Consider the following 12,237-nt stretch of genomic DNA (forward strand, 5'->3'; position numbering starts at 1 on the left):
TCGTGTATTAGGTACCGCTTTCGTGCAAAAAAGTGTATGTTGGACAAACCGGGCGCTGCCTGAACGTTTGGCTTATAGAACATGATAACCTTTCTTCAGACACCGTTCGTTCAAGCATCGCTGAACACTGTGCAGAGTGCACCAAGAATAAAAAAAAAACGCGCAAAACTTTTTTTAAAGATACCACTGTGTTGTACCGGCATTGTGATCAGCGCACTCGAGAGATTACGGGGGCGTATTTTATCGGGAAGAAAAAAGATGTCTGTGTTAGCACTCCTTCCATCACGTTGTATGAAAAAGAGATAGGATTTTCAGACGCCACATGATTTGTCACCTGTTGATCTGTGGCGCAAGTGTACTTCGGTTTGTTTTTTAATGCACGTTGGAGTTGATAGTGTCCTGTACGGTATCTATGCACTGCGTGCCTTCCGCACCACCGCCGTTTGTGTGTATATATTGCGTTCCTTCACAATAAAATTTACTTGCGAGACAGCGCTTGTTTTGTCCCCTTCCTGCGCCTTTTGTCCTTAGATCTGCGCTGGATTTTTCAACAATGAACCAAAATAAATTAGCAGAACTTACTTTACTTTTACTTTATTAGGGTTTAACGTCCCAAAGCGACTCAGGCTATGAGAGACGCCGTAGTGAAGGGCTCCGGGAATTTCGACCACCTGGGGTTCTTTAACGTGCACGGACATCGCACAGTACACGGGGCTCTAGAATTTCGCCTCCATCGAAATTCGACCGCCGCGGCCGGAATCGAACCCGCGTCTTTCGGGCCAGCAGCCGAGCGCCATAACCACTCAGCCACCGCGGCGGCTAAATTAGCAGAACTGATTACTCCCCCAAAAAGCACAGCATCCGGTATTGCAGACGAAATCTCCCCGCCCGTGTTTTAGAAAGCCGTTTGCACGCTCTGCTAACCCGGTAACGACTTGCAGAGTTCTCTGGAAGCTGAGGTGTATAGAGGGAGTAGATGCTGCGTGCTGTTGTTAGCTGAAGGTACATAAACATTTCACTAGTCTGCTGACAGCTCGAAAGGAATGCACCAAGGGATTCTCGGACTTCATGGCAGTCGTTATCGTCTGCACTCATTACGCTTAAAAGACAGCGGTATAGAGGGCGAAAATGTGCCCAGAGACACTGAAAGAATATAGAGTAAACTATATATCCACATTTTTCCTTGCATCACAATACGAGTAGGCTCTATGTCTCTTTAAATGAAACTTATGGGCTGCTGTCAGCCGTTATGGCAATTTATAGAGACTAAATATTCATTATGTATTTTTTTACTGATAACAAGTGAAGTACTTGAGAGTGCAGAATGCGCTGAAGCGCGATTAATGCGAAAGTGTAATCTATTGTCCGAGGGGCGCCGTTAAAGCGGTTGGCTGTAAACAGAGATGGAGCGTAACGTTAAGACAGAAATATTAACGCCCAGAAGCAGAATTGCTTACTTTGTGAGCTATACCCTGCATAGTTAAAGAAAGAGGTGCGCAAAGAAACGACATTACAAGCCTTTCTTTACCGTGTTCTCTTTAAATTGCGAAAGTAATGGTATGACAGAGTGCATTTACAGATGCTTCACCTTGAAGAAAGGTACATTGTCATATTCTAGCATTCCGTGGGAGTTAGAATAGGGAAAAAGGTGGAGTAAACAAACGCGTGAAAAATCCACGCTTGTAGGACGCATGCTTTTTTTTATCCTTGGTTATTCTAGACATGACATGTTTTGCAGCTATATATGCAGGTAGCTTTCGTTCTTATTAAAGTGTCGGATATTATATGGGGTTTCTAGTTCGTGCAAACGTTGCCACGGGTATATTATTTTCAGCGCTGTAAATTGGTTTAGTTGTATACATCGCCAGCTTTGCATGGGAGGCACTACATTGAAAAATGGAGTGCATCAAAATGTTATTGAAACAACAAACGAATTAAACATAAACACTATAAGGTATTGCAAAATGCACTTGTCTAGAAGCTACTTGTAGAAAGCATCAGCAGGTGAAATCGTAAATATGAAAAAAAAAAACTGCTCACCTCTCGGCGAAAAGGACAAAAAGGGAACAAAAGAAAACTGCATTCATATAGAACAGTGTTAGAAGCCGGCAATTCAAATGAGAACACAACACTGAAAATCATGAATAGACGAAAACAGGGAAATTACCAGAAGCTTTGAGATTAACCTTTTGAGCACAACACCATCAAACAATGTTACAAAAACCACAATCGCCTTTCACAATTCACGTATGGTTTCTAAATTAACTGCAAAAAATGTAGACAATTTTTTGCATGTTCCATTTTTTGAACATTGACGTTTTCGATATACAAAATGCTTATGTCGTCTCAAAAACGAATTTTATGCTTAGTGCAGTACAAATTTCTCCACCTTGCTATCTGAAAACAAACTTTTCAGCTGCCTGCAATGTCTGCTCAATTTAGAGACATTAAATTGTAGAGGAAACCTCTGTTTGGATAATTTTTCTGTCAATGTTCCAGTTGTATCGCATAAAGCGTTTCAGAAGCCATGGTAGAGAGCAAAGCCTTTCTTGAACGTTGGCTTTTCCAGCACTGCTATAGATACGCACATCCCACAACGACCCACGCGAAACTTCCTTCTGCGATCACATAACCACCCTCTGCATGAGCCTCTCATTGCCTTAGTCTTCTTAATGTGGGGTGCGCAGCAGCGGAGGTGCATGATGGTCTATCGAGCTCTTGGTCCAATTTCATGCGGTGAGAAAACATGCGCCTTCTGTACCTGGTTTGATAAATATAGGGTACCACACAGGATGCTCAATGACACTAACGGGCAGAGAAGACAAAGTATTGTAGACATGTTAAAAAAAATCTTACATTTGAGTATGATTTCGGCTGCCTTAACTGAGAATATTAGAAAAAAAATGGAAATTAAAATGTTTGAAACGAGAGGGAACCATTTAGTTGGAGCAGCCTTTCTTGAAAGTAAAGAGCTTCAGATGATGACTTCGGCATCATGCGCTCTCAAGTTATAGACTGCCAGCGTTCCAAACTTCTTCAAGGCGGGAGGAATGCTCGTTCTCTGCTCTTCCGGAAGTAAGACCTGCACGGATGTCACAGGTGTCCTTCTATCAGTCACCTAAAACCTGGCAGCGGCAACTTCGCACCAGTTTTAATTTCGTCAGAGAGTTGTACGCCTTGGAGACCACCGTCCTAGGAGTCTTTCAAAATGTATGGCCATTACAGATGCTCCACCTGTGTAAAGGGTATCAGCGTACCGCTGCCGTTCTCGCGTCCTCGCGCAGGGGTAAGGGAACAAGTCTCGTGATTTTTCTTCCATCGCCGAAAACACTCCCGAGTTCGTGCTCACAGCACCTGTGAAATCGGAAAAGGTCGCTCTTCTCGACGTTGGAAGGACGTTACTCATTGCCTTCTACGCGCAACACAGTAAGACGAGCTTATTTAAAGGTTAACCAAGGGGCGAATTGTATTAGCGCCAACACAAGGTTAGCTCGTTAAGGAGAAATCCTAATCAAAAGCTCGCGCTAAGCACCTCCGGACTATTCCTAGCTTCACACGGAAGGAGGAACAGCACAAAACGCGAATGCTTCCGGAGTACTAACTAGATGAAGAAGAAAATAAGGTTTCTGCCTTACCTGTCCTATGCGAATTTTCTCCTTCACTACTAGTATGTTCGCGAAATACTGACAGATCGTTACCTGGAGTAGGAGCTGTGTACGAACATGCACTGCCAATTTTGCAACCCAAGTGTTTTCGTGATTCATTACAATATTGGAATGCCGGAATGTTGTTGTTGTTGTTGTTAGCCTATCAAAAGATGTCACGTACCCACACTGGGGGATCGGCCAAGAATCGGGTGGCTATTCACCTGAACGCAGTTAACAAAAAGGAAAGCACGTGGGAGCGCAACACCGGTGAATTCTTCGTCATGAACAGAAAAGAGATGAGAGTTTTGATTTCAAAATTATAATAATAATAAAAAAGAGAGGGATTAAAAAATAATGATTAAGTCAAAATGTAATAATTGATAAAAAAAGAAAAAATTTTGGAATGCTGTCCTCACATGACCTCGTCTTCTACCTTCCTTCATGTTAACCCCTGCCGAATTAATTTTTTCAACCTCAATGCCACGTTATTAAAACATCGCGGCTTCATTTACACTCGATAAGGCCTTGCTGCTTGACTTCACTTTCTATGTGACTGAACACGGTTATATATTTCAATACAGCCAAGAACGTGTATTTAGGATAATTGAGATCTGTGAGTAAGATTGCCTCAGACCGTTCTTTTTTGCGCTTTTTCTTTTTTTAGGATACGTTCGGACAGTGGAAAAATGAAATGGCCTTTCGCCGCTTTTAATGCGGACGATCAGAGATACGGGGCCTATATTGCGGTGAACGTGTTCCACTTTACTGCATTCATTGACATTCCGAACAGTACCAGATTGGCCACGTGACTGTTGTCGTTTTTATCTTATATCTGCTGCCACTGATACTGCAAAGGCAGTGAGGATGCCGCGTCCTACTATCATCCCTCCCCTCGCGCAAACTTTGTCGTCATACCATGAGACGAAGTCAGCGTGCGGGAAGAGCTATGTGGACGGGGTGGTATTGTGGCAACGGGATGATCATGTCATAATGTCAGCACCTGGTCACGTGGCCAATTCGTAGGCGGCTACTTAGCAGTAGCGGTCATCGGCGTTACCATTCCGCGGACGCTGTATGGTCTTGGCGATTACAGCTGCTACGTAGACGCCTGCAACTTTGAGCTTTAACAGCTGACATTGATATGATAGAGCGGAAGCAAATGAGGCTGGCTGGAGAGCAAGACTCAAGACCACAGAAACAGGGCTGAGATTTGAACCGGGCGGGAGAGTGTTTTGTTCTTTAGTCAGACCGGTAGTCTGTATATCGCACCTCAACGTCCGAGAAGCTTGAACTGCACTAGCAATCGCTTCTAAACCAGTGAGTGCTTATGCAATACATTCTCCCTTCAAAACTCGAAGAAGAAAGTTGATCACCCTCGGCTATCTTATCGCAGAGTGACCAAATATAGGTTATAGACTGATATTTTTAATTTCTTTTTAAGGCGATAGCGTTTAATGGCTCATACTTGCGGTGACCGTTCGTCCGTTACATCACCATATAGGTAACGTGGCGCCACGCTCGCGCCAGCTGTTCTCTTCTGTTATGAAATGAATTCAAACGCGGCAAATTCAAATCAGTGCAATGAGCCGCAAACGGCTTTAGCATTACCGAAGCTACGAGATATATAAGTGTCTCCAACGAATTTTTCCTCCAGGCATTTCAACTCACGCTTCGCTTCTGCTCATTTTGAGCTTTCTTCAGGGTAGTAGACATAGCTCAGACATCCTAGAAGCACGAAGAATAACTACAAAGGACGTCTACAGTGCTTTAAAACAAGAAAAAAAATAACCTGGAAATCCTAATCTTCTAAAAAGCGCCAAAGATAACTAGTGCGAAGCCTGTTCACGCGCGAAAAGAAAGACACCAACTGTCGGGCGCCGCGAATTGATTTTCGTGCGTCTTCAGAATGACTATGTTCCCGACACAAAGTTTTTGTAGCATCCAAAGATGCATTGGCACTAACTGGGTAGGAAATTGAAAAATGATTCAGAGAGCGACAAAATTAAGCATCATGTAATATACAGACATTAGTCGTCATCTGCGCCTGTTACGTCATCAATATGAGGCTGTGATGGGCAGCAGTTAATTTGCAAGGGCCTCGATGTCTCTGTGCCAACAGTCTAGGGCTGTCATGCAAGCGTAGGGGCTCCGTAAATTATCGCAGACTTACATGTTTCACTTCGTTTATACTAATGCCACCCGTAGAGTGAGAGGTGAGCCCTGAAGAATATATATTTTTTTTATGGGGGGTTAACGTCCGAAAGCGACTCAGGCTATGAGGAACGCGTGGTGAAGGGCTCCGGAAATTTAGACCACCTGGGGTCCTTTAACGTGGGCTGACATCGCACAGTACATGGGCCTCTAGAATTTCGCCTCCATCGAAATTCGACCGCCGCGGCCGGGATCGAACCCACGTCTTTCGGGCCAGCAGCCGAGCGCCATAACTACTCGGCCACCGCGGCGTGAAGAATATATTGAAACCAGGATGAAAAGGAAGAAAGTCCGGCATCTCCGGTACACTGAAGCCATTCCTTCTTGTGGAGGGCCCACAGAGATCTTCCTTCTTGGCAGTTTGTAACACGTACTGAGTGACAATAAACCTAAGATATACGTCGGCCAACATGAACTCATGCGTCCTCGTTCATTCTCACCAGAATTTGAGAACAAGATGCCCGTCTGCCGGATCGCTCCATTAAAATATGCGCTTATATGTAAGCATTCAGGTCTGCAAAGCAACAACTGCACTTTGTCGCCCTTGATAAGATATCTAGGTGATTGGAAAAAAATGTTATTTACATATGTACACATGCCAAGGTTACCGGTTACATTGAAATTTACAAGTAGACATGACGCTAAGCATGTAAGGCGAGCCAATTAAAGAGGTACCATAAGCAGCTTTGACAAACAGACAGAAAAACTTTACTTCGCAAGAGTTTTAGACCGTGCTGGGTCCCTGGGCCATTGCGCGGTCCCGCACTGCATCAATAAGGTCGTGTCAGGACATGACGTCGGCAGCCCGAGTAACCGCAGCAAGCTGCGATGTCGGGTCTGCAGACGTGACCAGAACCTCCCAGTCCTCCCAGCTCGAGATGGCGTGCTGTCCCTGCGGGGGAGGGTCAGCAGGACAGCCGAAAAGTATGTGAGAGAGTGTGGCGTGAGGGTCACCGCATAGGGAGCATGCAGGGTATATGCCACAATAGTTGGATAACAGCTGAGGGGATGACAGAGAGCGGGTCTGGAGGCGTCTGAAGAGAATCTGTCGAGAGTGCGTAAGAGAGGGATGGGGAGGGGGGTAAGTCCGACGGTCCAAACTGGGTATTTGCGCGAGCCCCGAAAATGTGTGCGCCCGCTCCCTCGAGAATCTTGGATCGAGACTGTCCTAAGGCCCGCAAATGAAACCTCGGGCCAATTCATCGGCAGCCTCGTTTCCAGGGTTCCCAAAGTGAGCCGGCACCCAGTGGAGCTCTACCCTGCGCGGTAAAGTTTGGGTAGGGGTGTTCAACAATTGCCAGGCAGGGGTGTGAATCCTGCCCCCGGCAAAGTTGGGCAGAGCCGTTTTGGAGTCGCTGAACATGTATTGGGCGTCCGAATGTGCAAGGGCTAGGGCGATGGCTGTCTCCTCTGCCTCCTCGGGCGTAGAGCAGGTAGGGTTGGATTGTAGGCAACTGCTAGCGTTTCGTGCGCTGTACATGCGGCGTCTACCCAAACGGCATCGTGGGCTTGCCCATAGTACATATGGAGGGCATTAGCGCGAGCTACGTGGCGAGGGATGTGATATTGGGGATGGACGTTACGAGGAAGGGGTTTCACAACGAGAGGTGCATGAATGTGTCGAGGGACAGCTATAAGGGTTGACTGGTTAGCTGGTATGTTGATGCGAAGGGAGGAGAGTATATGGCGGCCAGTGACGCTCGCGGCAAGTCCAAGGTAATGTTTCTGAAGGTGCGCGTCAACTAGTTCTGAATGGTGTTATGCATGCCTCGTGCAAGGAATTTGGCTGTGTTAGTGCTACGAGGTAGGATTAGGGCTGCATTAGTCGCAAGGCGGATCATGGCGTTCACGCGTTCGGTTTCCGCGCGGTTCAATTTGAGATATGAGGTTGCGTGTAGAATATATAGATATGGGGTTGCGTATAGAAGCGTAAATGCATGCACTACTTTCATGTTGTCCGCTTCGTCTAAACCCTTGTTAAGGGAGGATACTCGGCGTAAAATGTGCAACACGGAGTGCGTGGAGGCCTTCAGTCTTTTAGGGGTATGTTTATTTCGTCCAGAATCCTGCATGTGGAAGCCAAGGATGCGGAGGGCGGGTGTGATGGGGACAGGGGATCCTTTTAAAGCGATTTGGATGGGCAAGCTAGCGCCAGATTTTGGCCTAATTAGGAAGAGCGTGGACTTGGAGGGGGAACATTCGAGCCCGATGGATGACACGTGAGAAGAGATGGTGTCTGCTGCTAACTGAAGAGTTTGCTCAATTTCCCCGTCAGAGCCATGAGTGGTCCATGTGGTAATATCAGCGTACAGGGTATGTTTTATGGGGGGGATTAGAGCCAGTTTGTGAGCTAGGGGAATGAGAGCAACTTTAAAGAAAAGGGGAGAAAGCACCGCCCCTTGAGGGGTTCCGAGCTCTCTGAGTGTATAAGGGGTGTGGCAATCTGACCTATGTGCAGGGAGTCCGTGCGGCCCGAAAGAAAGGCGTGAGCGTAGTTGTAGGTGTTAGGGCCTACCTGTAGAGCCTGCAGTTCCCGTAAGATGGCATCGTGTCGAGTTCTGTCAAATGCCTTGGTGAGGTCAACCGCCAGGATAGCTTTAGTGTGGTGGGGGATGGAATCATCAAGCACGTCATGCGTAATTCGATGTAGGGCGTCCTGCGCAGATAGATGCGCACGAAAGCCGAGCATACTGTAGGGAAAAGGTCGTTATATTCCATGTGCGTTGTCAGCCGAGCAAGAATCATGTGCTCGAAGACCGTGCCTAGACAGGATGTAAGAGAAATAGGGCGGATGTTTTCTAGAGTGATGATAGGCTTGTGGGGTTTTGGAATAAAGATGATTTTTCCATGCTTCCAGCAAGCAGGGAGAGTACCTGCCTCACGACATTCGTTAAAGTAGTTGACTAAGTCAGAGATGGAAGTATCGTCAGGATTTCGGATAGCTGTATTGGTAATTTGATCGTCTCCGGGAGCGGTATTCCGTAATTTCAAAGGGGCGGCGTGAAATTCTCATTCTGTAATAAAGGCATCAAGCTCGGGCTGGGGTGGGCCCGCATAATCTGGGTACTTGCAAGGGAGACCGGGGGTATTATAGATGCATTTCACCTGCGCGAGGAAGGCCTGCCGATGATCGTGAGCGAGGCGGCGAATGCTAAGGCACGTCTGGGATTTGGATTGCGAGGGGTCTAGCAAGTGCCCTAGCAGGTGCCAAGCGCGGGTTGTGGAGAGATTGCCGTGGAGATTGTCACAAACCCGAGCACAGTTAGCTTTGCAAAGAGTGGCACTTCAGTGTTCTTTTTTGGATTGAATCCGGGTAAGTTTGAGTTTTAGTCTCCTAGTGTGCTTCTGAGTTTTCCAGCTTTGCGTTATGTTGTCCTGTGCTTGGAGGAGGTGGGCGACCTTACTGTCAATAACACGGGTGTCTGGGGTAGAGTCGAGTGTTTGAGTGTGTTGGCGAATGTCTTTTTGTAGCTGAATAATCCAGGTGTCAAGATCGAAGGGGGCCTGTGTAGGCTGCGCTTGCCTGAATTTGCGAAGAAGCACGTCCCAATTAGTGTGCTTAACAATAAATTCGCGCTAGAACGGCGATAGTTTAGCGTTATGCAAATTAGGTGCTGATCGCTGCCTAGTGCGGATAGCATTCTTTCCCACTGCAGTTTATCCAAGTTTCTACCAAGCAGCTTTGAGCAACAGGAACCGCTTGTGAGCGATTCAAGACGGGATAACATACCTATTCACAGAAGAGTGAAACAGCAATAATCTGACACGAAAAGAAAAGCCTTTATAGCCAGTTTGGTCTAAAGACCTACGTACCGACTCCTGAAAACCTCCATCCTTTTCCAGTGCGGAGGTGATCGCTCTAAAACAACAAGTAATTGCTCTGCGGCAGCCATTCCCATGCTCCCCACGGCGTGCATTGACTTCCGCTCGACGGCCTTTAACTAACAAGCCTACTTCATCGCACCCCTCACAGTAAAAAAAAATGTGGCTCTAATCCAAGCTGCGAAGGTGGTGGGACAGCGAAGCTATGCTGTTTGCATTAAATTTTAGCATGATTTTTGCTTACGACAACTACACGAAAACGCAACACTAATCTTTGCCCGGAAACACACATGGAGAGAAGGACCGTGAATCGCATTGTTTTCAGGCGCCTTTATACTTTATGCGGTTTGCACTTCACGCAAGCCAAGACACTCAGACGCCTACAAGCTAAGGCAATGCTTAGCCCCTACCGATTATGTTTAGTTAGAAACGATGAATGTGACCCTGCATGCCCGCACTGCGGTGACGGGACGCACGCCACCCACGACCATATATTATGGGAATGCGCTAGCAAACCTCCTGCGACGACACTTGCCAGCTATATATGCGTTCCCTTACTGCGCGGTTTTGGTGCCCACCCAGGTAAGTGAGACACCTAGGCGTCATTTTCAATCCTTAAAACACATTTCCATTTCATTTTTCTTACTTTTCGGCGCGGTTCGGGTGTGCACCAAAGTATGTGCGAAAGGCGTATTTCCTTTCCTTAAATTGTCCAACGGGCAAGGCGTCACGCCGAAAGGATGATGGGTTTTTTTCTTGTGTGGACACCTTGGCTACACTTCAACCTGCTGTCGCGTCCAGCTCTTAAAGTTTTGTTGTTAGTGGCTATTTATTAGTAAAATAAGAATGGAAGGAACAGGTGTTGCTAGCCTGTGAAAGCATTTATTTGAAAACAGCAGAGAGGTTGCATGGGCAGCAATCCCTAGTGGGTCGCTCCCCTTACAGTACTAGGTGGAGTCACTTATTCAGGGACCTCATTGGTCTGGGCCGCCACTCGAGCTCGCTGAACTAGGGCTTGTTGGGCCGGTAGGTCCAGGCAGCTGAGCAGTGCCGCGGCATCTGCCATCGGAACCTGAAGCACCTGAGGTGCGACTAGCGGCAATAAAACGATAGGGAGAGGACAGGTAGGGGGAAAGAAAGAGCGGAGCGATAGTGAGAAAGGAAGGATTGGAGTCGGAGGTAATATATACTAACACAAAGAAAAGAAAATTGCTTTTTGGGGAAAGGAAATGGCGCAGTATCTGTCTCACATATCGGCTGACACCTGACTGCGCCGTATGGGAAGGAATGAAAGAGAGAGTGAAAGTATAAAGGAAGAAAGAGGTGCCGTAGTGGAGGTATCAGGAATAATTTGGACCACGTGGGAATCTTTAACGTGCACTGACATCGCACAGCACACGGGCAGCTTGGCTCGGTTGCCTCCATCGAAACGCGGCCGCCGCGGTCGGGCTCCACCCCGGGTACACCGGATCAGTACCTCAGCGCCCTAACTGAGCCACCGCGGCGGGACCGCTCTTAAACATGAAGCCGATTTTTTTTCTATTTTTATTCTTTATGTATATATATATATATATATATATATATATATATATATATATATATATATATATATATATATATATATATATATATATATATATATATATATATATATGAAGGAAGCCAACAGTCACCGAAATGAAGGTGCATAGGGGAATGTTTGTTTCTTTTTTTATTATTTGTAGTGCTGATTAGTGGGAGAACAATACTTCGATTAATTTGTCGATAAAAAAAATCCTTACATACCAGAGCACCGGACGCGATATTCGGAGGTCGTTGGTTCGGATCCAACCCGCCGCATGGTTGTTTTTTTCTGCTGCTTTGGAAGCTGTTTTTTTTAAGATTAATCGAAGTATCATTCTCCCACTAAACAGCCCTACAAATAACAATAAAAGACACATTCCCCGAAGCACCTTGGTTTCGGTGACCGTTGGCTTCCTTCATATGTTTTGTCAAACGAGCCCTTCATTTTCCGCACCTTGTCTGCTGTGTATATATATATATATATATATATATATATATATATATATATATATATATATATATATATATATATATATATATATATATATATATATATATATATATATATATATATATATATATATATATATATATATATATATTACGACTCCTTTACCATCAGTACGAAATACGATTTCTATGCTGTTGGGGTTACTGTTACTATCCCACTCCTGGGGTTTCTTGCTGACGACGACGACACGAAAATTTTCTTCGACGGTAGAGGTGTACAGCTTCACTGTAAAAACTTGCCACAACATCCATGGTCTGGAGGCTTGCTGCAGCCAATTCGTATCGTGTGTATTGCACGTTACCTCCTTGTGTTGTAGAGCCATGTAGATTTTGCGACACGCCAAGCGACGCCAACCTCGTCCTTGCCTCGTCTCATAGTGCCACTCTGCTTTTAACGAGATAAGAGCAACTCCGGCGCCGCACATGTGCTCTCATCTCTCCCTTAGCGGTAACTCACGCCGCGGTCTTATCCGTGCAGAGGAAG

The 12,237-nt window shown here is 46.0% G+C and overlaps 1 protein-coding gene across 1 annotated transcript in view; it reads left to right on the top strand.

The window, feature by feature from the left end:
• Window positions 1-7,541: 7,541 nt before the first annotated feature.
• LOC144102685 (uncharacterized) overlaps window positions 7,542-12,237 on the top strand; it is a 34,840-nt gene continuing 30,144 nt past the window's right edge. The window contains exon 1 of the mRNA XM_077635885.1: window positions 7,542-7,589. Within this exon, the coding sequence (XP_077492011.1) occupies window positions 7,542-7,589 (48 nt within the window). The remainder of the gene's footprint in view (window positions 7,590-12,237) is intronic.

Source organism: Amblyomma americanum, chromosome 8 (genome assembly GCF_052857255.1).
Source record: "Amblyomma americanum isolate KBUSLIRL-KWMA chromosome 8, ASM5285725v1, whole genome shotgun sequence".
NCBI lineage: Eukaryota > Metazoa > Arthropoda > Arachnida > Ixodida > Ixodidae > Amblyomma > Amblyomma americanum.